The following is a 26,565-nucleotide window of genomic DNA, read 5'->3' on the forward strand; positions in this document are numbered from 1 at the left end:
CTGTGGGTAATTCTCGCAGTTTATCGAGTTGGCGCATGGTCCTCTGGGCTGCGGAGAGGTCAAGGGAAGAGGGGAAATGACCCGCTCCCGTGTTGCGCATGCGATCGCTCGTGTGCATAAACAGCCTGCGTCACGCGTCATAATTGCTGTACTCCACGTGACCCCAGTGACACCGTTCGTCTTTGATGTGCTGCTGCATTCGTTAATGCATGCAAACTGCAGCCGCTCTGCAAGTGCGCACGGAAACTGCTAAGGTGCTCAGCCAGCCACCAACACACACACAAAGACAAAGGATTCCCGATACAGCCACAACAGAAAGTTGCATGGGGCAGGTGCCTTTTGTTAGCGAGCGCCTATTAAGAGCGGCTAAAACACTCGAGCGTGTGTTTTAGCAAAGTACCGTGCCCAGCCGTTTTTGTCTTTCCAGTGCTGATGTTTACAAACCCTTTCAAGTATTCACTCGAGTTGACGTAGGGGATGACCAGGACCAATTCAAATATCGCTCGCCGCTGATGCTAGCGTTGGCTGGAAATCGAACTCGGGTGGCCAGGTCCATAGTGCCGTGCGCTAACCACTGTGCTACCCACTCCTCCTGCACACACAACACTACTTACACACACACACACCCATACCTACACACAGCACTACTTACACACACACACCCATACCTATACACATAGCACTACTTACACACACACACACCATACCTATACACATATACACCCATACCTATACACACAGCACTACTTACACACACACACACACCCATACCTATACACACAGCACTACTTACACACACAAGACAAAGATCCCCCGTGTAGCCTTAACAGACTGTTGGGGCAAGTGCTGTTAGCGAGCACCTATGAAGGCTGGAACGGTACACGAGGGGGTGGGTGGCCAGCACCACGCCCGACCGCCTTTGTCTCCCCAGTGGCGATGTTTACACACCGCACCGGGTACTCATTTCAGGCTGAGTCGACCTAGGGGAGGCCCAGGACCGGTTCAGATAATCGAGCGGGAATCGAACCCGGGTCGCCAGGTTCATAGCGCAGCGTGCTAACCACTACACTACCGCTCCCCTCGTCAATTAAGTTGTATATTAAAGCTTGCAATGCAAGTGTTCTAATTGCCTAAGAAGGAATATTTACAGTGTGTGCAAATTATATGCATGCTGAGTAATATGTTGCATGAAGGCTCATAGAGAAAATACAGCTGCGAGAAAACGAATGAGAAACAATACAAATGAGAGGCAGTAAAAACAATTCATGAATCGAATTGTCACCAGGAATTGCGACAATTAATCTCCAATTGTCACAGCCACAATTTATGGCATAGATTCTAAATGTAATGTTATATATATAATAAATATAATGTGCAGGTAAACTTCACATTGTAGAAATTCCACGTTTGTACGGCGAGGGCAAGTCTATCAATAGGAGAACCAAGTTGGTACTCACTTCATTGAGGCCGAAGAGGTGATGACCTGTTTCAACCTCCAACCAGGATTTGAATTTAATTCTAGATTTGAAGCTTTCGTGACTGCAAGGATTCATATTCTTAGGTTTTTTCGGTAAAGTCACGTAGGTAAAAAATTAAAATTTAAATTAATTTAAATTAAAAAAGACGGTTCCACCTGAAGACGGAAGCTTGTGTTGCCTCCGAAACGTCGTGATTTTCATTTAATTTTTATTTTACTTTTATTAATTAAAATTTTTTACCTACGTGACTTTACCGAAAAAAACCTAAGAATAGGATTTGAACTCGCAACCTTCCCATTGCAAACACGTTCACTCTGCAGCTGAGCCCCCTGGCCCAATGTGAAGGCTCACTCCTCGACGCCTTTTTCCAACAATACAGGCACGCATTTAATATTCCCTGCAAAACAGTGTTTGGCGACATTTAGAATTCACGTTTTTTTTCATTATTGTCGACGGAGCAAGCCACGTTAAGTTAAAGGCTGAATTCAAGTTGATGGGTGTTTCGTCGAGGGTTTGGTGACTGGACTAAGACGATCAGCTCACTTCCACTTCACAATCCCATTTCGTCAAAGGTGGCTTCTCAGGTGCAAATCCAGAATATCAGCAGCAGTGGCAGCTCAACACTCTGACCCGCACATTAACCCCCTTTAGCCACCCGTCCACCTCGAATGAATATATCAATATGGAACAGCGCAACTGACGAGGAATACTCAACACACTTGGGCATCGTTTTATTCCAAATGGAGCCTTTCGATGAAAACGGGCAGCGATGCTTACACCACCGTTGCCACAATTGTTTATCGTTGCAATGTGGCTGCAATGAGCCGCTCGTATGAAAATTGCACTTGCCGCATCGTAGCCAAAGTATTCCTCGGACAAGCTTCATGGGCCCAATCTCAGCCGAGGTCAAGACACGAAGCAGAGAGAGAGAACAAATTACTGGCCCAAGGATAAACTCCCTTCTCCACATCGGTATGTACTGTACCATTCAGGCTTCGTTACACTGGCCTCAGGCTTCTGAAATTGGATGCCTTTATCGAGAGAATTGAATCTTGGTCTCATTTGTCTGGGTGGGACTGGAGCCCGATTTTTCAGACACCCTGTTTGCGAAGCAATCACCATCCGTGCCTATTCTGCCCTGGTTTAAAAAATATATATAATGCCGCAAATAAAAAACAGACCTATCCATATTGGTTGGTATTATTGTAGTCATTGTTAAACTGTATAATTTTGCCCTATTTTCTCAGCCAAGGTAATTGTTTTTTTTAACTCCACTGTTGTCCTTTTCTTGTTCATCAGAAGTAAATCAGTGCATTATCCTTACGAGTGCTATCTAATGTATCTCTTGGTGGTGCAATGGTGCTGTTCAGAGGGCTTTATCCCGAGTGATCATTGGGGCTCACGATTCCTTAGGCAGTCTAGACTAATGCTTTGCCAATTTAGTGGCCCGTGGTCTTGTCTGCCCTGTTAAATCAAAGGATTTGTCCGGACTTTCGTGATGAAAAATGGAAAGGTATTTTAACAAAGCACTGAGCTGCTTGTGGGGAAAATGTGGCCAGAGTCCTTTGTGGATTATGTAATTTCTATGCTTTGTTAACCTATGTCATGTGATGACTCCACAAAATCAGAATGATCCCGGATAAAGGTGCTTAGGACCCCCAATATAAATGCACTTGAACCAATTTTTTCTCATTTAAATCCCTCATTTTCGGAGAGCCGCTTTAAATTGAGAAAAGGATTATAGTTGATTTGGTCAAGTACAGTTTTACTCGGTGTTTACAAGACAGATTGACGTCTTGGTCAACACACACTGCCTATTTCATGTACCGCCGACCAAAATACATCGAGACTTTTATTGAATTGCATTACATTTCTTCCCCCCCCCCCCATTCCAGTCTATGCCCACGAGTATTGTAGAGCACTAATTTGCTTTGCCTATTAAATGTACATGAACATATCGCCGTGTACGTGATAAATGGGGACTCTGGCGTCGACAATAATACTTATTCTAATCCAATACCTAAAGTCAATGCGCACTAAGTACACCGACCATTCAATAATGTTGCTGCAATAACAAACAGCATTCAGCGCCCTACTCCGCATTGCAAAACACTCTTTGCAAAAAATAACACCGCCCGAAAAGAAAAAAAATCACGGTTTTTTTTTTCACTTTCCCTCGGGTCAAGGGCAGGTCAAAAGTATAAGAACATGCCGGTTCCATTAAAATGAGACCAAGACCTTTCGAATGAACCGTTGCTCATTAAAATCGCTTCTCGGGTTTTAGCGGAAAGAGAGGCCTCGCGTCGACGCAGATGAAACGGGGCTCGCCCGGCGGGTTTAGCCGATGGTTTGAGCATCGTCTGCCGGCGAGCTGCGGTGGACGTACAAAGCGTTGGAATTGACGTCACGCCGAGTGGCAGGTCACCGCGTGCGCGGCCCACGCTGCCACCCACTCCACGCCCCCCCCCCCACTCCACGTTGCTTGCAAGGAGACAAAACAACGGGCACTCTTTTAGATTTGAAGCTTTCGTGACTGCAAGGAATCATCTTCTTAGGTTTTTTCGGTAAAGTCACGTAGAAAGTAAAATAAAATAAAAACAAAAATCACGACGTTTCGGAGGCAACACAAGTCTCCGTCATCAGGTGGGACCGTCACAGCCAGATTAGCTGTATCAAGTGATACAGCTAATGATACAGCTAATCTGGCTGTGACGGTCCCACCTGATGACGGAGACTTGTGTTGCCTCCGAAACGTCGTGATTTTTGTTTTTATTTTATTTTACTTTCTACGTGACTTTACCGAAAAAACCTAAGAAAACGGGCACTCTCCTTTAGCCGTCGGGTCGGCCTCTGTCTCTCAGAGGCTTGCTGGCGCCTGGCCCTTGTTTCGCTGTGTGGATTATGGGCGTAGCAGGCGAGGCAATGTCATTATTTTCCAATTTGCTTTCTTTGATAAAATAATTAATTTGCCCCTTTGTGAACGACATGTCACTGGCACATAGTACGAGACTTTGCGTAGGTGTGTGTTCTTGTTCGTATTAAGCACACCCCCCCCCAAAAAACACATCTTCAGTCGTATTTTAAACTATCATTTCAAATTGGCTATTGACTACAGGGGCTTATTTTCTTGTCAAAGCTATTGGAATTGTCCCTTCGCGACAAAGCGTTGACATGCCGGAGGAACAACTAAAATCACAGGGTCCCTACGTTCAACCAGCAGTGCCTGTTGCCCTGTGGGTGCCCTGGGCCGTGCCACAAAGTCGGTGTTTGTGGCCCGGCTGGATCACTTCTCCACGAGTTGTTTTCAAGTTGCTCTGCGTCTTGTTTGGCCCGATGTTTTGCGATGCCACTTTAAATTTCGATGTAAAGCTTTCGTGACTGCAGGGATTCATCTTCTTGGTTCTTTCGGTAAAGTCACGTAGAAGGGAAGTAATAAAATAATAAAATAATATTTATTATGTTTCATTTTTATTATTTTATTGCTTCCCTTCTACGTGACTTTATTGAAATAACCGAAAGAACCAAGAAGATGATGCCACTTTAGTTCCCGAAGAAGCTCCCGGCACGTGGAGTAAAACGCCGGACATCATGCCGAGCAGTTTGGGAACTCCCACATTCCTTTCATAGGGGGGTGGGGGGACAGTTGCTTTAAACTAAACTATATATTTTTATTCTACCAGGTAAGACCCACTTGAGCTTCATAGCTCAAATAATAGCTCAGCAAAGTGGCTTATCATTACGTGGAAATGTATTGCAGCCAAATACTCTAAAAGCACGTTTCTAAATGTGGAGCGAAAACCGGAGGACCCAGAAAAAAATCCACGTGACCACGGGGAGAACGTGCAAACTCCAAATATACAGCAAGCGTCAGGGTCGGGATCAAACCCACGACTTCCTGCATACCAGGGGAGGGAGTTAACATCTCTCCAGTGCCCTTTAAAAGATAGGTGGGGAACCTACAGCCCACAGGCTGTATAGGGTGTTCCAGATGCCTTGTGACCCCCATTTAATTCTGTAAAACTTAATTTTTTTAGCTTTATTTGAAAACAAAAATGAATATGCAAAGGAACAAAAATGTGTGGGGTAAATTAATTGGGAGTCACAAGACATCTGGATCACCCTGTAGGTGACTCGACACTGAATTTCACGTAGCCCAAGGCCAGATGAGGCCTGCCACCTTCAAAGAGCCAAACAAACAAGATTTATTCGCCGCTGCACCTTAGCCACGTGTCTACCTCGGAAACGTGACCCGACACAAACGAGACGTTAGTGAGAGTGATTGCAGGCGCGGACATGGCCATTAGTGCTGTATAAGTGAGCACCAATAGTTTTGCGTTTTATTTGGATGGGAGAACATTGACAACCACTCTTGTGACAACAGTGAAGATATAGGAAACAGCACCAATGGTTTGGACACGTGACGAGATTAGAGCAACGACCGACGTCATCCTACAGGGCAAGGTAGCAGGAGAAAGAATGAGAGGCTGCTCTTAAGATCTGATGGACCGGCCTCCAGTAGAGGGAGCCCTAGAGAGCCCCTCTGACGGGTAATTTTGGCCTACTCTTCCACACTAGCAGACGTCTTAAAAGAGTTGGAGTATCCACACTTTACACCACCACAGGCGACCTGCCGAGTGACTGACGGTGGTGCCCCTATTTATACTGGCCGGTGGACAGAGTCGGAGGGATTTAACAAAAAACTTGCACCGTTTCAACTGCCCGGAGATCGAACCGGCAACCGCTAGTCCAGCGTGCTAGACACAGGACAGCGTTGTCAATAATCGGCATCAATATATTATTACGATAACGTATGAAGAGAATAGCGTCCTTGATAATTGTTTTTTTACCCTTCTATCTGGCAACAAAACTGACACCTTTTTTACAAGGAGTCATGTTTGCATAAACCACAATATCCGCAGTCATAATGCAAACAAAAAACATAACTCTGATAATGTGCACTGTCCTTGAAGTTGATTGGTCCACACCCGAGACAGCTTTCCTTAGAGCCTAGTCTCACATGGTGTTGGACCAGATGAGTTGGACCAGATGCGCCTTTTGGCGTCATCTGGTCCAACCCATGTGAGACTAGGCTCTAAGGAAAGCTGTCTTGGGTGTGGACCAATGAACTTCACGGACAGTGCACATTATGAGAGTTATGTGTTTTGTTTGCATTATGACTGCAGATATTGTGGTCTATGCAAACATGACTCCTTGTAAAAAAGGTGTCAGTTTTGTTGCCAGATAGAAGGGTAAAAAAACAATTATCATATTTTTTACTGGCAAATGAGGTTCCAATGGTGTAAATAGCGTCCTTGTTTTCAGAAGAGAAAACGCGTGCGGTGTTTGTCCTTTGTATCTCCCCTGCGACAAACTGCACCTGGATAAAGTCGGGATTTGTTGTTGTTGTTGTTAATTGACATATATTAAATCGTGGGGGGGCTCTCTGATTGATACACCCAACAATTCGAGTGCTGTGCTTTTCACAACCGGCGTAGCGTCGCTTTCCCTGGCTGCAGACTATACTTTATTTGTGAACCCTCTCGCGTGTTGGAATTGCAATGGGGCCACGTTAATGATGTGGGATGTTGGATATGGATGCTGCATCGCACTCCATAGACCGCCACTCGGTCCACCTTGTTTTCGTTGTGCAAACGACACAACGCCGGGGGCTGCTCTGCACGGCGCAATGCGTTCAGCTCACGTTGGCGAGTGCGAGTTTGAGACTCGGCCCATGTAGACAGAGAGTGTGCATTATTAGAACTTGGGCATGCACTTTGGGGCCGTTCATAAATGACGTCACGCACCTGGGGGTGGGGGCGGGGTCAGACATTTGTGACGATGTGTGACGGGGGGGGGTGAGGAATGTGACGTCACATCAAAATGCGAAACTTTAAATAAATATAGACAACACGTTCTACTTAATTCAATAGACTTTTTAATGAAAAAAGTTTTCTCCTACAACATCAGAGTGCAGCGGCACATTAAATACGCACTACAATGACAATAGTTTAAAGCGATTTGAAGCATGTTTTATTTGGGGGGGGGGGGGCAGAGCTTTGTGACGTCATATTTGAGGGGGGGTCTGACTTTTTGTGACGCCGTGTGACGAGGGGGGGGGGGTCAAAAGTCGTCCAAAATCGCGTGACGTCATTTATTGAGATACATTGACATTAAATAATGTAAGCCAGGTTTGACAAATATGTCTGCGTGTGCGCAATGGTGGTAGAGATAAAGTTTGTGCTTTATCTGTATATATATGATTGTAATCTCCTGGATTAAATGAACGGGAGGGGGGCGGATGGGGGGTTAAAATATAATTGGAATCTATTTGAAAACTTAAGTCAGGAATGTTTAACTCCTTCGTATTGTCACCACTAAAGTTACATGTTGGTCATGGACCGGGGAAGGGGAGATTTTTTTACAAATATTTTTCGTAAAAGGTTTCCTGAAGCTAAGCCTCAAGGCTGCCTTCATAGGCACACAAATCTGTAAGAGATACGAGCAGAAAATACGGCGTTTTGTTTATGATGAGTGTTCTTTTGGCACTTGTGCAGAATGCCTGGACCTTAGACCCAAGTCCTTCCTGTGCTGTACAGCACATAAAGTCGCGTTGTTTTTGCCTCCACTTCTGGTCTTCAGCCAGCTAAGCCGCATCATCCAATGATTTTTTTTGACATTTACGGTTTATATATTTTTTAACACAGTTGCTCTAAAAAACTGGCTCAAAGGCCTAAAACGTCAAGCATGCAGCAACAAACAGTGCCATAGATGTTGTAATAGATCCGAGTTCAACACGTGTCTTGTATTGAGCAAGGTTGTTATTGTAAGATCTTGGGGAAACGAGTCGATGGGAGGGGGGGGATTCCAAAGTGGAACAATGCCAGGGAAGAAGCAGAAACAGAAGCGTTGTGAGTGAGAGGGTGAGTGAGAGGGTGAGTGAGAGGGTGAGTGAGAGGGTGAGTGAGAGAGTGAGTGTGGGTGAGTGAGAGAGTGAGTGTGGGTGACTGAGAGGGTGAGTGAGTTGTTGTCACTCACAGTGTGGTAGGTGAGTGTGGGGGAGTGAGAAGGTGAGTGTGGGTGAGTGAGAGGGTGAGTGAGAGGGTGAGTGAGAGGGTGAGTGAGAGGGTGAGTGTGGGGGAGTGAGAGGGTGAGTGTGGGGGAGTGAGAGGGTGAGTGAGCTGCTGTGACTCACAGTGTGGTAGGTGAGTGTGGGTGAGTGAGAGGGTGAGTGTGAGTGAGTGAGAGGGTGAGTGAGTTGTTGTGACTCACAGTGTGGTAGGTGAGTGTGGGGGAGTGAGAGGGTGAGTGAGCATGTAAGAATGTATTATTATTGACGATTTGTGCAAATTACGTGAAAATAATATGCCAATCTGACATATAGGCCAACGGATTGAACAAACTTTACAAAGGAGACAAACCCATTTGAAACAATATGAGACACAACGATTTGAAACAATCAATAACTGATTATTGAATTGAATCACGGCCCGAACTTGTGACAATTCATCAAATTGCTGGTTGAGGTGGGGTGGTGGCTGGAATTGTTACATGGCTATTCCGTAAGCTCATAATCATCATCAGCCTTCATCAATCCGCTACAGGACAAAGTCCTCTCCGCGTCATCGCCACCCCTCACGGTTCCGCGATGCAACAATCCACACAGCAGCTGCACACGAGCCGATTTCATCCCTCCATCTCAGTTGGTGAACGTCCCATTGGATGCATTCCATTCCTTGGCTCAGCTTGGTCATAAATTTATAAAGTTTTGGAATTATTATATTGATCTTTGGATTCATGCCATGTTGACTGCTAGAATTATTATTATTATAATAAAAAAATACATTAGCCAGCACTAACACTGACCTGAAGTTATGTGCAATTAAACATAACTGGATCGTCATTTCGAATCGTTACGCGGTTTTATTTTTGCTGGACGTTGCTTTTGCAGGTAGGAAAACATTGAAAACGTTCAAAAAGTAAAATTCACGTCGCATTCTAGCCATGGGCTTTCAGCCGAGGGCACACATTCATTGCATGGCACACGCTGAATTTATTCTGATGCATGGCAGTATTACGGTTAGATTTATATTTAATCGCTCCCTTAAATATGGAGGCCTGCTCGACAGACCTCCTAATCCAGCGTGCACTGCATCACATAAATCACACTGGCATGTTTATTGATCAAGATTAATGCAACTTAATTGAACGTGATCTATTAAAAGGTTATCCCTTTTCCTAATGAATATTAGCCTGTTCCAAATCGCCTCAGTAATTAAGCGCTAATGCAAATGCCTGCTACCAATTTCATTAGCAGCCAGTAGATGTATGCGAGATGGCTCATATGCACACTACTGATCTCTGATACACAGCAAGTAGATTTTTCATCTCATGTGACCTTGAACTTGTTTTTATTTTGCCACGAATTACATATAATCATCAACAGCCATGATATATCCACTGCTGGATGAAGGCTTCCCCAAGCTGTAGCCATCTCCAAGTTCTCCAATGTAACAATCCAACTAGCACCTACATCCATGTCTTACATGTAGTCATTATTTTCAGCCCTTTGCCAGTCCACTCATAAATGAAGGCCTCTCCAGGATGTGTATCATCTTGGACCATACTTCACGAAGCGGAGTCAAAGTGGGTTGGTGAAGGGGTGGGGGGCATAGGACTGGTTCAGACATCACTGGCCAGGAAACACATTCCTGCGGAGGGAGCTGGTAGGAACGTTGGGTTGCACGGTCAATGGCCAGGGTCAACGGCGGCGTGGTGTATTCCGCAAATATGGCCGACTGTGAGGGCGGGCACAAGCCGGCGTGAGTAGGCTAAACGTTGAGTTTTATAAGGGCACCACGGGATGACCAGCCCCTCCCAGTCCCTCCCCACCCTCCCCACCCAGCCCCTCCCCACCCTCCCCTCCCCACCCTCCCCACCCAGCCCCTCCCCACCCTCCCCACCCAGCCCCTCCCTGCACGACAGACACAATAATCCCCTGTGGGCTGGTGTAACCAGGAGGTTCCTACCAGTATTAGACTCAGGTTATTGGGTTCATAGCACAATGTGCTGATCACTGCACCACCACTCCATGCTCCAAAGGAGCATGATAAACCAAATGATGATGCAAGACCATTACTGCAACAATTATAATGGTGCAGTAAAATTCAAGAGGTTGATGGGGTCTTTATACTTTTAATTGTTTAGCCTGGGGCACTGATTCGATCAAATTTAATGAGATATTTAAGGTACGTTTAACACGTAGGCTTTCACAACCAATATCCATAATATAGGTTTTTTTTTGGGTTAGATCGCTTAAATATAAATGTGTCGTTAAACCCGCCACCACCTGACACGTGGATTGTAAATGTTGTGGATTTGCTCTCCAACACACCGGTGTGCTGTACTAGTGACGACATGTTCTGTTTACGTGACAAACCTTACTAATTGGCTGTGTCGGGTGGTGGCGGGTTTAACGACACATGTATATACTTACGTGATCGAACCCAAAAAAACAACTGTATGATGGATACTCTTTGGTTCTTTCGGTAAAGTCACCTGACTTTACCGAAAGAACCAACAAGTATGGATTCCTGCAGTCACGAAAGCTTCAAATCAAGATTGTGTTATGGATATTTAAGGTATGTTCACACATATTCTTAGGTTTTTTCGGTAAAGTCACGTAAGTACATCTCTTGAGGAAGGCCAGCGTCTCGAGAAGCCGTGACTTCTTGTCTCGTTGTCTGTTAAAAACTCTAACTGATAGGTGGAATTCCTCCCGTAGAGGGTATTAATTAATACCCTAATTAATACTAATTAATACGGGGAGGAATTCCACAACGAGACAAGAAGTCACAGCTTCTCGAGACGCTGGCCTTCCTCAAGAGATGTACCTACGTGACTTTACCGAAAAAACCTAAAAATATTAATCCTTGCAGTCACGAAAGCTTCAAATCTATGTTCACACAGGCTAACTCGGGTGGCACATCTTTGAGTCCCAGCCACCCCACTGCGTAAACACAGGCAGTAACTGTGCCTTTGTATGAACACTGTACTTGTTAAAATGTCATTCGCGAGTGGATTCTTGGGAATCAATACACGCTATTCCATCATTAATACATATCATAGCATTGTTAAATTACATAGAACAATGATTTTTTTTTACTGGCGCCTGTTTCTTAGTCAATATCCGCTGACATTTGTTTTATCTTGACATCTCTATTTCCTCAATGGGGGTGTTGCGGTTAGCGCGCTGTGCCACAAATGCGGCGGTCCGCTTTCGACTCCCACACACTGCTAACGTCAGGTGCACGGCAGTTACAAATCGCCATCACAGTGATCTAAAGCAATTGAAAAAAACGTAACTTTTTTAAATGTTAAACTAAAACGAATTTTTTTATTTTACCAGATGAGGCCCACTGAGCCACATAGTTCATTTTCAGAAGCGAACTGGCCTAAATGGACAGCTCAACGAAGTGGCTTATCACGTGGAAATTTATAGCGGCAGCCAAATACTCAAAGCAATGTTTCTAAATGTGGAGGGGAACACCGGAGGACCCGGAAAAAAAATCCACGTCACCACGGAGAGAGACACGCAAACTCCAAATATACAGCAGGCGTCAGCGTCGGGATCAAACCCACGACCTCCTGTATACGAGGCGAGGTAGTTAACATCTCGCCACCGTGGAAACCCCCATCGTTCTATTTCATCGTTCGTAATGTGCAGCGGTGGTGGTGCGGATGTTAGCACACTGCGCTGAAGACTGCTATCTGGAATGGAATCGTAAAACATTTCATCTGAATTGGTCGTTGAGCCGCATCGTACTCCACCAGCCCACATTGACCAGCATGGTGAAGTATGGTCAAACGTTTATAAATGATCTTCTCAATACTGGACAATTTTTGTAACTGTTTGGTACACGTAAATGTATGGTGCGGCCCTTTTCGTCAATACACTGCTGATGTGGGCCTCCCCCACGCCGTGCAGATTGTGGGTGTTATTTGACCATACTTCACCATGCCGGTCAATGCAGGTTGAAACGCACATTTATGGTAGACGTGAGGAAATAAAATTGCTGCACTCAATGAATATATGCATGCGCTTTATAGTGCATATAGCGATTGTCAGTATCACATTTCATCAGTGACCGATTGCAGAAGCAAGTAAAATGTAATGGGCTGTAGTGCAATACTCATACACATTAGTAGGCAGGGCATGCTGAGATAAAAAATACGAAGATCTTGCCATGAATATGACAAATATTAAAATAATGTTTCGCATTAAGATTAACATTCATCATTTTGCAGTTTATCTGGCTTTCACAAATTATAATTGGGGCTGCAAAGATAGTGAAAATTTCGACACATTCACCAAAATTACATTGCAGAAAGTGGCTGTTATCTAGCAAACCCCCGTAATGCGCCAGTCACCTAAGATAAATAATTAAAGTGTGGAATTTTTCAACCTTGGTGTCCTTTCCTTATTGAATCTATTCCTTTGTTTTCCCACCCGTCTTCTCGTATCGTATGCGATCAATCAGTTGCCTTTAATTTTGCCAGGCGAGCTCTCGCTGAATGTCATGAGTTTATTACTTTTTAAATAACATTTGGGGTGAATTAATTTGTAAATATACAAGCCCTTTTTTTTTCTTCTTGGTTCTTTCGGTAAAGCTGTCTTTCCGACAGACCTGTTCTTCACCTGAAGACGGCTGCTTGCGTTGTGGCCGAAACGTCGTGAGAATTATTTTATTATGTTTTATTTTTATTATTTTATTATTTCCCTTCTACGTGACTTTACCGAAAGAACCAATAAGATGAATCCCTGCAGTCACGAAAGCTTTAAATCGAAATACAAGCCCTTTTGTCAATTCTTCTTCTGGATGATGGCCTCCTCACGCTGTGTGGGTTGTTCAGGTCATTTGGCCACACTTTGCCATGCTAGTCAGTGTGTGTGTGTGAAGGTAGGTAAGCCTAGACATGGGAGCATAGTACATTGCAATGGATTTTGTGTAAGGTGGTTGACTAACAAAAGCACAATCCAGGCTCAAACCTGCTTAGCTTTCAAGATCTGACAAGATTGGGTGTATTACAGGTGATTTGCTCATAGGCAGCAATTCAATTTAGATGTGTGCTCATTTTTAAATTGGCATTCTGGCCATGACAGATGCACAATGGACTCGCTGATATGAATGACATAACAATATAACGTTGGGAATGTTTATTGTAATGCCTCATCAAACAATACTGGGCCACTGAAAGGAGAATAAAACTGTCAAACCACCTTTGGCACAGTGTTTAGTATTCGAAGCTAAGCTTGTGAACCAGACACAAATGTATACAAAACATTACAAAATACCATACAAGCAAAAGTGTTGCTTTTGTGCCATGCTTAAAAAAAAAATTCAACCCTCTGTTGTACCACTGCTCGGATATCACAATCTTTTTGTGCACTTGTGTCTGTGTATGGTAATTTCTTATCTATTAGCTAATATATATTTTAATTGGCTTCAGGAATGCACGAATTTCACAGGAACACACACACACAGTTATGTTGTGACCTTCTCATTTTACACCATCGCGGGTACGCTCAGCCCCCACATTTCGCGACACTTTATAATTGGAATGGCAACCCTTGGACAAAGTGCCATAATATAATGAAGCAACGAATATAGCGTTTCTGTTCATGTTGAGAACCCTGATAAAGATTTTGCCAAAATTAAGGCTCGCCGTGGCTTGGCACTTTAGCTGCAATTTCATAAAGGCAGCATTAAAGTGCGGCCTAGTGGAAAGGGCTTTCATTAATGTTTACCTATAGGGTTGCCACCATATAGCAATCCCTCACTGGAAATTTAGCACGGTTGACTATGTACGATGCGAAAGAAGTTCGACTTACGTATAATCCTATGAAACGTTGTACGTTATGAGACCCACGGTGACCACAGCATCCTCTGCACAAAGTACAGTTATGTTTTGATTATCGTTGCTAATTACATTTTTCTGAAATGTTTTTTTATTGCTGCCAAAAAAAATTGAAATAGCAAACTCGGTCATTGAAGTTTCAAATAAATAGCTATCTTACCCATAAATTAATGCTCTGTAAAATGATGTATGTATTAATTGACAGCATGGCTGTTACATAACACAGTTTAATTCATTATTTTAATATCCTTAGTGTAACTGACAGCTTGTGAATTTTAAGCGTCGTGGATTTTAATGATTAGAAAGACATATGGCAGGCTTAAATTGAGTAAACCGCAGTTAAGAAATCTTTAAGTAATCTCTATATGTACTGGAAGTACAGCAAAGCACAAAACATGCACTAAAACAGGTTAAATAAAATGACTAAGTTGTGTGAAACTGATATCGTGATAATTGTCATATTGTGAAATGTTGTATCATATTGACAAGAACATGATATCTTCTTCTTCTTTAGTGCTGCCTAACGGCGTGTGCGACTTCACGATGATATTGGTCCCGGTCTAGCACGGCGTGTAGAGTTTGTGCTGTTGTTAATTGTAGCCATGTTTTGATGTTACTGAGCCATGTCGTTGTTGGCCGTCCTGGTCGTTTTTTCCCTTCGATTTTTCCTTCCAGGATTAGCTTTAATAGCTGGTATTTGTGGTCGTTTCGGGCAATGTGGCCTAGGTAGTAACACTTCCTGCTATCACTGCAGCTATTTATAATAAACTTAATTAGACAGACATGGTCTGATCTTTCCAGGTATTACAACTTCTTCGGCAGTTCTGCATATATTTATAAGTAAAGTTTGCAGTAACTGCTTACATATTTGCAGGCAGGTCCAGCGTGTGTGTAAGGGGATTATTTTTTTATTTCTGGTGGTTAATTTGGCCAGACAGCAAGCCTCACTTTGCCTTCAAGGTCAGCATATATTTTCTCATTACCGGCCAGTAACACCCTATCAGGGGATGCTTGGGAAAGCGCACGAAATGGACAGACCTTGGCTCAACATTCAACTTAAGGGACTTCTACAGCAAAGACACATATATTGCTCATAATGACGACAACATGGCCCCAGGTTGTCTTCCGCCCCCCGCTCCCCTCCTCGCCCCCGAATCACACACACACACGCACGCAGGACCTCGCCTGACCAGCTCGTGGAACGTCAAGCTAAGAAACGCGTGCCTCCGGCCCACGTGTGTGCACAGGTCATGCAGGGGGTGCTGATGGGCCGGCTGACTAAGCGCTTCCACGAAGGCAGCCTGCTCCTCTGGGGCATCGGCATCACGAGCTTCGTCGGCATCGGCTCGGTAAGACGGTCAACCCACGCCGACGCACCCAGGGAATGAGGCCGAGGCGGTGTGTAGGGATGGATGAAAGGATGTATGGATAAATGGACAGATGTACGTTGAGTTCAGTCTCAACAGTGTACCTCATTTAGTATTTTCCGCAGAAGCAATTTGGTTCATATACCTGCATGTATGTTGAACCTCTTCCGTATCCTACGTAGCCAATCGTTCTAATCGGAGGTGCATATACCTCGTTAACGGTGCCGCTACGAAGCTGCCACATTTCCCCTACCCCGTCTCTCCACCGCCACGTTGCGTTTCGTACATCCACATCTTTCAACACATCTGGCCAGACTGGAAGAGTAGACCAAATGCCCTTGAGCGTCCTCTCCCAGCGGAGGCCCTTCCACTCGCGGGCGGTTTGGTTCAAACAATCGCAACGGCCGTGGCCATCACCTCCGACAGCGCTGCCCTGCAAGCCTGCGTGCCCCGAGTGTGAGAAGAAATCGCAGGTCTGTTTTTAGTTGGATCGGCCAAGCGTGAACGTGTCTCGGAGTGTTGGAAGAGGCCACGGGCTTGTGAACGCTCGCAGCAAGGGAGCGTCGCGTCGAACCGCTGGGCTGCCGCTTGCATCAAACGAGCGCCCAGCCACATTCGAAACTGGAATTTCGCATTGGCCTTTGCATTAATGAAAACACTCTCACATTCACAAACAGAGGCGCAGTTAACAACAGATACCTCTTTTAGCCGCAGATGACCGGGGAAATTTGTGAAATTCCCCTTAATGGCTTGCATGATCAACCAGATCTAACCCACAATTGTAAAAAAAAAGAATCTTATTTATGCAGGGTACATCTCTTGAGATGTATGTACAAAGATTTATAGCTCCAAGAATGATTCTCCATATATAAATTAGCTATGTAGAGGGAATTTGGCTTGCCCATAGATCTTGCTGATCTGTAGTGGGATTTGCTCTGTGACAGAGATTAAGGCCGCAGCTATGATTAAACGATTCCATGAAATGTTTACGTCTTATCTCATTTTGTAACCTTACTTCTTCTGTATGCCGAGCACAAGGGTAGATTGCAAACTCTCCCTCCCTCTCTGCAGCTGAAACTTTTGTCTGCAACTTTGACCTTGCAGAAAAAAAAACATAATCACATAAATACTTAGCGCTCATTTGCTTTCATATAAACGCCTTGAAATTTCCGTCTGATTGAATGCACCCAATTAGGTTGCCGCCACGAAGTAGTTGAAAGGGCTGAATGGAATGATTGCTTTTTTGTGGGCGCCTTGACAATCTACTTAATTGTCTCTCCGAAGAGATTGTTAAAAATAAATATAAATTTGAAAAAAGTTCACTCCTGACCGAGCGATATTAAACGCATGCGACACATTGGAGCACACCAGCCTGTATTTTAATAAACGAGATCATGGTAAGGGGACCTTAGTGTAGCCAACCCGGCTATAATAGCCTTCATCAATACATTGGCTTCTATGTGAGGCCATACCGCTTGATTGAATGTATGCTCAATTAAATTAAATATCCAGCCATTAAAAACTGTGCAAAGAATAAACAGTCATTGCCCCCTGCATAGAACATCATGGCATTCATGGAGAAACCCAAACTGTCCTCCATTGAAATAGGGGAAGTCTAATATAACTGTTTCCATGTATAAATAAAAATATAATTTTATCTTCTTGGTTCTTTCGGTAAAGTCACGTAGAATGGAAATAATAAAATAATAAAAATAAAACATTATTTTATTATTTTTAAGAAGATGAATCCCTGCAGTCACGAAAGCTTTAAATCGAAATATAATTTTAGTCCATCGGACCTCTTGCCTTAAAGACCAATATTACCCCGCAGCATTGATTTAAACAAGCCGACCCCTGGACTTGTTTTTTGACCGTTTGGGACTCATCAGCAGGGCTCAGGCTTGTTGAACAAACGGCTGCCGAAATGTCCCTCTCGTCGGGAGAAGCAGCGCAGCTGTGCGGTCGGCCCGAGAGAGGACATCGGCCCCGACGTGTTTAGGGGGGCGAGCGCTGCGGAACAGGACGCCCGCGCGCGACCCCACACACCTGCTCGGACGCTTTGCGGCCCGTCGTCGATTGGTCACCTGTAGTCCACCTCAAGTGGTATTCTTAGGTTTCTTCGGTAAAGTCACGTAGGTAAAAATTTAAAATTAATAAAAGTAAAATAAAAAATAAAATAAAAATCACGACGTTTCGGAGGCAACACAAGCCTCCGTCTTCAGGTGGAACCGTCACAGCACGATAGCTGTATCAAGTGAGAGAAATTCCAAGAAAACAGTATTTGTATATACACTGGTTGAGGGTGGGAGGAGCCAAGGTAGGCCCTGAATATTATTTTTGTGAGGTTCGGTGCGGCTGAAGCATTTCAAGTGGGTTTGTCATCGCCACCGTTGGGCGTTTGGTGGCGAGCGGACAGTTTTATTCTCCTTTCAGTTGCCCAGTATTGTTTTATGCGGCATTACAATAAACATTCCCAACGTTATACTGTTATGTCATTCATATCAGTGAGGCCATTGTGTATCTGTCATGGCCAGAATGCCAATTTAAAAATGAGCACACATCTAATTTCAATTGCTGCCTATGAGCAAATCACCTGTAATACACTCAATCTTGTCAGATCTTGAAAGCTAAGCAAGTTTGAGCCTGGATTGTGCTTTTTTTAGGCAACCACCGTGAATATAACGTTACACAAAATCCATTGCAATGTACTATGCTCCCATGTCTAGGCTTACCTGCCTTCACACACACACACACTGACTAGCATGGCAAAGTGTGGCCAAATGACCCGAACAACCCACACAGCGTGAGGAGGCCATCATCCAGAAGAAGAATTGACAAAAGGGCTTGTAAATTTACACATTTATTCACCCCAAATGTTATTTAAAAAGTAATAAACTAATGACATTCAACGAGAGCTCGCCTGGCAAAATTAAGGGCGTCTGCCACAAAGAAGGCTTCGGTTACATTGAGCTGCCGTCGCCATTTATTTATTTGACGAAAACTTTTTTTAAATCCTTCATATTAAGTTCACTTGCTTGCTTGCGCGCTTACGACCGTGCAAATCTTTCGGTCGTTTTTTAACCCACTTCCCGTAATCCAATCAAGCTGACATTTTGCACACAGACTCGTTGTGCGTGACAATTTATTTTCGTGAAAATTTTTTTCCCAAAATTTTTTTTATATTTAATTACCAATTGCTTAATGGTGGCACGCAATCATCTGACCCATAGGTGGCAGCCATCTCAAGCCAGAGGACGAGAGGACTCTAGCCGCCACGCATATAAAGGATTTATAGTGAAAAACTTAGTTTTTACGGGTTAATTTTTTTCATCTCCCCTCGGTGTTCAAATCTTTAACGAGCTGCCCGGCCTCTCGTGCGGCCTTCCCCACGTCTGCGCTGTTGTTGTTGTGGCGGTGATACATCGCATCTTTTGGGGCGGTTTCGGTGGTGGCAGCGCTCAGCGCAATTTTTTTTTCCGATGCGCGTGCAATTTGCGGTGTCTAACTTGATGGGGTTTTTAATAGTTATCTCCCCCCCCCCCCCGCCTTTGTTAACACGAATGCAACCAAAATAAAAGTTTTGAAAAAGCTTCATTTGGCTCCAATTACATTCCTGGCATTTTAGGCACCAAAGGTCACGGTAAACGCTGCTCTTACCCGCTGCAGCTGTTCTCTGTGCTCCGTGTATTACGTGTGCTCCGAGGCAAAATGGTATTGTAAAAATAACGCAATAATCCGATAACGGTAACCGCAGCAAGATCATCATTGTTTTTTTTTGGGGGGGGGGGGGGGTTATTGCGTATAAGCAGGTCACACTGAGCTCCAACGTTTAATCGCTGCTTCATGAAGATCAGCACAAAGAACATTGCATACTTAATGATATTTTTTTGCTACATCTTTTAAAATAAAAAAAAAAACTCCTGTGGTTCATTTGTGTGCGTGAGCCAGAAATGTAATGCTAATTAGTCGTCTATCATTTTATCAAGTATTTTATTTTTAACAGATTAATTTGCAGCGGCTTCATTACATTCATTTCACACCCACAAGTATGTGTCTGTGTAGAGAAGCAGTTTGTGTGGAGAGCAGGAGTGTCCTGCGAATCCGGTGACCCGAGTACGATCCCCGCTCACAGCCAACACCACTGACGAATATCTGAAATGGTCATGGGCCTCACCTAGGTCGACTCAGCCTCAAATGATTAACTGGTGTGTAAACATCGCCACTGGGGAGACAAAGGCAGCTTGGCGTGGTGCTGGCCACCCACCCCCTCGTGTGCCGTGCCGGCCTCCATAGGTGCTCGTTAGCAGCACTTGCCCCAACAGTTTGTTAAGGCTGTACGGGGGATCTTTGTCTATGTGTGGTGTCGTAGTTCGGGCACTGTGCTACAGGTCCGTTTTCTGTTTGTGAATACTATTGAAGCTTAGCCTTAAAATCATTGAAGGGTTGCCACCTTTGAATATAAGAAAGTATTGACAAAGAGCAGGTTAAAAAGGAGTTGTACTATTTCACAGTTATACATCCGCACAAATAAGTGTTTGGGAGAAAGGGTGTCAAATCACGCAATTTGAAGAGCAAAGACAGTGCCAAGGAGTACTGACATTTCATTTGATATATATATAGCGTCTAAAATGTGTACGGGTGACCCAACAGTGGTTTCCATGACTATTGGAAATCAGGGTCTTCTGGCCCAAGAACGGCGCAGTTCTATCATCTTGCTCAATGAATAAAGGTCCGTGATTTCATCCCATCTCCTCATATCCACACCCACCAGGCCACCAACCGCTTTCCCTCCATACTAAGTTGCACAACGACGCATTAATTCATTAATATTGATTGCTACGTTCACGATACCTGCATTCATATAGTGCGCGTGAGAATCGATTGTTTAAAATGTATGTGTGTAGCATCTTTAGAATGAGGGGGCAGGGTCCATTCCAAATGCCACCAACATTTATTGAATGTCTGTAACAATAACGGATGAACACTCTTGTTCTTCGCTTACTGCTCAGGAGCACACACTGCCAATGGCTTGCATGCAGTGATGTTTCACTGCCTCAAAGGGCAGAGAAATACAACTTACATTCACTCAGCATACACTCTACACATGTCTATAACCGCATAAGGCACCACTGTTTCGGCACTTCAGGGTCAGCAATCTCTAAAATTCGCATGGAACAAATAAACACTACACATTTTTTTTGCACATGTCTTAAAAAAGAAATAAAACCATCTTTGCAATGCACTGTACATCAAATTCTTCATAGGCAAAAACCTATAAGGGCGTCTCTGTATTACAATTATTAAATAACAAATTAACCTCATGGCGGTATCCCAGGGTACCATAGTACCCCGGCTCTCGCATAATGTCCGTGATGCAGTCATGTTTAGTCTGTTGATGGTCGGCGACGCGGCAATCGACTCATCTCGACGAGCTGTACACTACGATGCACCACCACGGTGCGTACCGCGAGCGTTCAGGGTTTCAGCGCAATCGTCCTCGCTGTGTTTGGACACCGCGGAGTGTGGCACCGATTTCGGATTGATTGGTACCCCAGTCGCGGAGTGAAGTACACCCCTGGAAAAAATAGTGTCCCAGAAATAAAATATGTAATTGCCTCAGCCCATTTTGTATTATTTGGTACCCCGGGGTACCGCCATAAGGATCATATTTGGAACTCAGAGAGTGAAAACAATATTTTCAACTCTTAACTTTTCCACATTTCCCAGTTACGTTACAATGACCACATCAATAGCCACAATCAACACAATATAGTGCTTAACAAACACATTTGCGTAACACTTTTATACCCCATCCAACCGTCATAACACTTTCGCAAATCTCAGTCAGTTGACTTTAATAACGTGTGTACAACTCATATATGTCAAAATATGGTGACTAATATTCGTACTGTTAGAGTCCAGTTCACGTCCTTTAGGAGCACATTTGCACATGGCCTGCATGCAGTGATGATGCTTCACTCTCGAGGTGTTTACAGATGAGAACTACTGGCGGGACCTGAGCACTGCAGTAATATTTTTTTTCTGGTGCCTCTCGCTCTCATGTTTATGTTCGTCCAATGCCTTCCTTGGTAGCTGTGCGATATTCCTTGAGGAACCCTGTACTCCTTCTCTGCAATGTTGATGTTTTTGTCTTTGTTTTGTTCCTGCTGCTGTGCTCAACGCAGCCAGGGAAAACTGGCCGAATGGGATTATATTATCAATGTAACAAATTCAAATCAATATTCTATGGGTCTTTCGGTAAAACCACGTAGATAGAAAAATAATAAAAATATATATATCACGACGTTTCGATCGCAACACAAACAATCGTCTTCAGGTAAGAGGAAGAGTAGGACGACGATTGCTTGTGTTGCGATCAAAACGTAGTGATATTTTTTTTATTATTTTTCTATCTACGCGGCTTTACCGAAAGACCCATAGAATATGTATTCCTGCAGTCACGAAAGCTTTAAGTAAAAATTCAAATAAACCCGAGCTCACATTCAAACGATGGCCACTATTCTCTTTCGAGTTAAAGCTTTCGTGACTGCAGGGATTCATCTTCTTGGTTCTTTCGGTAAAGTCACGTAGAAGGGAAATAATAAAATAATAAAAAAATAAAACATAATAAAATACAATTCTCATCTTCTTGGTTTTTTCGGTAAAGTCACGTAGAAGGGAAGTAATAAAATAATAAAAATTTAGCATAAAACAATTCTCACGACGTTTCGGCCACAACGCAAGCAGCCGTCTTCAGGCAAAGAATGAGAACCTGTCAAGCTGGGAGCTTATATCTACGCTGAGTTGGGGGGGGGTGTAAGAGGAGCGCCTTAACAAAGGGATGTGCATATCACATATGTATTTTATTGTATTTTAAAATACATTTTTTTTTATAGTATATTAAAATACAATTCTCAATTGTATTTTATTATGTTTTATTTTTATTATTTTATTATTTCCCCTCTACGTGACTTTACCGAAGGAACCAAGAAGAAGAAGAAGACACTATTCTCTTGTTGTGTATGGCAGCAGAATGTTCAGGAGCTAAATACCAATGTTGAGGTCTGCTAGCCACGAGAAACCTTCAGGAGAGAGTTTGTGTGTATCTGCGCTATTGCTCCGTTGCAGAGCTCAGACGTATTGTTACAGTTGCATGGCCACAATCGCACTCATGTGGCTTATCTTTAATTTCACCCAAACGTGACGGAGGTGTGCGCATCGGCCTGTTGACGGTCTGATGCGGCTGACGGTCACGGAAGCGATGGCCACTGAACATTTATCATGAATTGATTGCTCTTTTACACGGTCTATAAGGGGGGATGAGGACACGGTCTTATTATTAGGCCCTTTTAATCCACCTTGTGTCTCGTGTGCCAATTGTATGCTCCAGTTTCGTCGAGGTTAAGTGTTTGAAACCGTCCGAATAAGAGACAGCAAAAAAGAAATGGTACAAATGAGGCAATACAAACAAATAGAACCATTTCATTACGTCCCGGAAACGTAACACTGCATCGAATTGTCAATCGCATCGGGGCATGTCGATTCCCTTCGACTCCACTGCCAACGGTTTGAGTCGAGAAGTAATCTTAAAATAAGTTAATTTCCAACAAGGTTCAACATATATACACGGGTTACTTTCGACAATCTTAAGCTAAAATCAGTTTTGTGATGCTCTGCCATGTATAGGATTTAAACATTAACGCAGCCAACAAATTGACCTGAGAAAGTGACATCGCAGGACATGCGTCTCCCTTCTATATTCATGATCATCGTTATTTATGTTTTATACCGCGCCTCTCATGCAGCGAATCTATTGACCCCATGAGACCACAGCTGGTGGCTCTAGAAGTGTCAAGTCCCCCTGAGAGCGTGAGTTCCTCCTGGGCTCAGCCAGGTTCAAGCACTAAGCCAGTGCAGTTCCGACTGACTTTTGAAAATTACGAACACACCACTCACACTGATGCCGTGCCAGCCTTCATATATAGCACTTACACCAAACGGCTTCTACGTTCAAATCATGAACTTTAATTACGAAAAAAACTATTGAAAGATTATTTGATTGCGTTTAAAAACTATATGGTGCCACATTAGCCAGAGAATGCATACGCACTGGCTTAGTATATTGCGAGTGATACTGTGATTGCTCTTGTTAGCTAGCACTTTCATACTTGCCCTAACAATCTGTTAAGGCTATACAAGGGATCTTCGCTCTCCGATGTGTTGTGGGGAGCGGTATTGCAGTGGTTAGCACGCTGCGCTACGAACCTGACGACCCGAGTTCGATTCTCACTCATGGCCAACACCAGTGACAATTATCTGAACTGGTCCTGGGCCTCCCCTAGGTCGACTCAGCCTCAAATGAGTACCTGGTGCGGTGTGTAAAATAATCGCCACTGGGGAGACAAAGGTGGTCGGGCGTGGTGCTGGCCCACCCACCCTCTTGTGCACCATGCCGACCTTCATAGGGGCTCGCTAACAGCACTTCCCTCAACAATCTGGGCGTGTTGTGGGTTGAACCTCGCCTCGTTTGGCCGCAAGACCCTCGGCATTAGTAACACTGTGGGCGTTAATCGGTGTTTTTAACTCGATGAAGGTAAACTTACACGGACGGTGACTATACGGGGGGGGGATGGATAATCGCTGACAACAACGCAAGTATTAGGCTGCTTCAAAAGGATTTCGCAACTCGGCTCACTCGGTATTTTCTTTCTCTCTCCTCCTTTGTTAAAATCAAGTTTACATTCAAACGTTTTTTTTATTTTTAAGACTCACAATTCGGAAACGTAAAATCGCCGTGATTGAAAGAGCTTTGGAATGCTAAGAGCCAAAAGGGGCCTCGGGGATTAGAGGCCGAGATTGACGGCTACAGGCGCCGGCTGGGTCCGGGACACAGGCAGAGAGCGAGAGAGCTGCGATCGCGCACCGATCTCTCCAATGCGCTACTCCCTTCCCAGAGGTCGCAACCGGGTACCCGTTTGCGACCCTGGTGCGGCCGGGTACGGGTAGGCCGTGAGTCACTGGTGAGTCACCGTTTGTCACTCATTTCCCAACGTCTTGTCTCTTCTCACAATTCAAGTTTGTTAGAATCAACCCACCCGCGCCTGCAACATGGCTTCATCCCAGAGGTCGCAATCGGGTACCCGATACCCGTACCCTACCCGTACCCGGCTACCCGTACCCAGCCGGGTACGGGTACCCGTTTGCGACCCTGGTGCGGCCGGGTACGGGTAGGCCGTGAGTCACTGGTGAGTCACCGTTTGTCACTCATTTCCCAACGTCTTGTCTCTTCTCACAATTCAAGTTTGTTAGAATCAACCCACCCGCGCCTGCAACATGGCTTCATCCCAGAGGTCGCAATCGGGTACCCGATACCCGTACCCTACCCGGCCGGGTACGGGTAGGGTACCCGTTTGCGACCCTGGTGCGGCCGGGTACGGGTAAGGAATCAAAACCCCGTTTGCGACCTCTGTCCCTTTCCCCATCCGTTTCCCTTGCGTTCTCCGCGAGAAATGCAATCACACCGGCGTTCGCTTTTTCGTGTGTGTGTGCGTGCACCCTTTGGCGCTTCGTGTTCTTCTCTGTACAGTGCGTACTTTCCATATCCATTAAATATTATTCCTGTGATAGTGATTTGCTTTGCACCATTACAGCGGTCTGACCTTGCCGCTAGCTTTTCTTGCCCTCTTTGCTTTAATGAAATGTAACCTGCTGTGCGCAAGGCTTTTGATCCAATTGGCTCCTTTGCTTTTTTGTTTCCAGCCACTTATTCGACGTTCCCCACTGTTCCTTCTCACCTTGCAATGTGTTTTTCCCCCTTCTCCGGAGCGAACCTCAATAACAAAACAACCGTGCCTCCACATTCATCTCCTCCCCATTCACTCCACCGTGGGTAGCGGTGGGCATTTGTGTTTCTCTGCTCTATAACCCAAGCCGAAACCTGAGCTGGCATGGCACAATTAAATGTCTTCACAGTTGTAACCACCTCGGGATGGGAGGATGATTCAACTGCTCTCCCTAAGCCAAACTTCCTCTCTTGGGGAAAGCCAACTTTGTCGAATTCATTTTTTTAAACCCGCTCCCTCCTCCCACATGCCAACACGGCGCACACCACCCCCACCACCTCACTGTACTTGATGGGCATTCAAAGTAAAACAATCGGGTTGATCGATGACTCCAGAACTCGCTGATTTACTCTCGTCACTCGCGGTCAGTTGCCTCCTTGTTCCTCTTCTATCGCCACTGCCACGGCTCCTGTTCGTGTGAACTCCACCCGTGTTGACGACTCAGTCTCATCAACACGGTAACTACTCTTGCTGCTCAATAAAGACGTGGAAGATCTCTGGGTTTGATCTTCCACGAAGCTGATGGTCCACCAAATATAATTTGGAGCTTTTGTGACTGCAGGAATTACTCTTTGGTTGTTTCGGTAAAGTCACGTATAAAGATAAAATAATCAATTAAATACTAGCATACGACGTTTCGATTGCAACACAAGCAATCATCATCAGATATAAATGAGATAGAAAACAAATTTAGTATACTTAAAAATGTATGCCTCTGTGTGCCTATGTTTGTTCTCTCTCTATGTATCTCTGTGATATCTATCTGCTTATATGTCTGTCTATATGTCTCTGGTTCTGTGTTTTATCTCTCTCTCAAATTTAGCATTCTCAGGAAGAACGTAATCAACCAGGTAGAGTGTTGACTGTTATGGTATCCGACTCTCTGTTGTATTACATTACATTTCTAAGTATACTAGATTTGTGTTTCTATTTCATTTATTCCTGATGACGATTGCTTGTGTT

At 44.4% G+C, this 26,565-nt stretch overlaps 1 protein-coding gene across 1 annotated transcript in view; it reads left to right on the forward strand.

Annotated features, from left to right (window-relative positions):
- Positions 1–26,565, forward strand: part of SLC67A1 (solute carrier family 67 member 1) — a 149,145-nt gene that overhangs the window by 110,979 nt on the left and 11,601 nt on the right. The window contains exon 8 of the mRNA XM_078601482.1: positions 15,641–15,742. Coding sequence (XP_078457608.1) covers positions 15,641–15,742 — 102 coding nt within the window. The remainder of the gene's footprint in view (positions 1–15,640; positions 15,743–26,565) is intronic.

The sequence above is a fragment of the Lampetra planeri genome, chromosome 16 (genome assembly GCF_965212315.1).
Source record: "Lampetra planeri chromosome 16, kcLamPlan1.2.h2, whole genome shotgun sequence".
NCBI classification, from domain to species: Eukaryota; Metazoa; Chordata; class Hyperoartia; order Petromyzontiformes; family Petromyzontidae; genus Lampetra; species Lampetra planeri.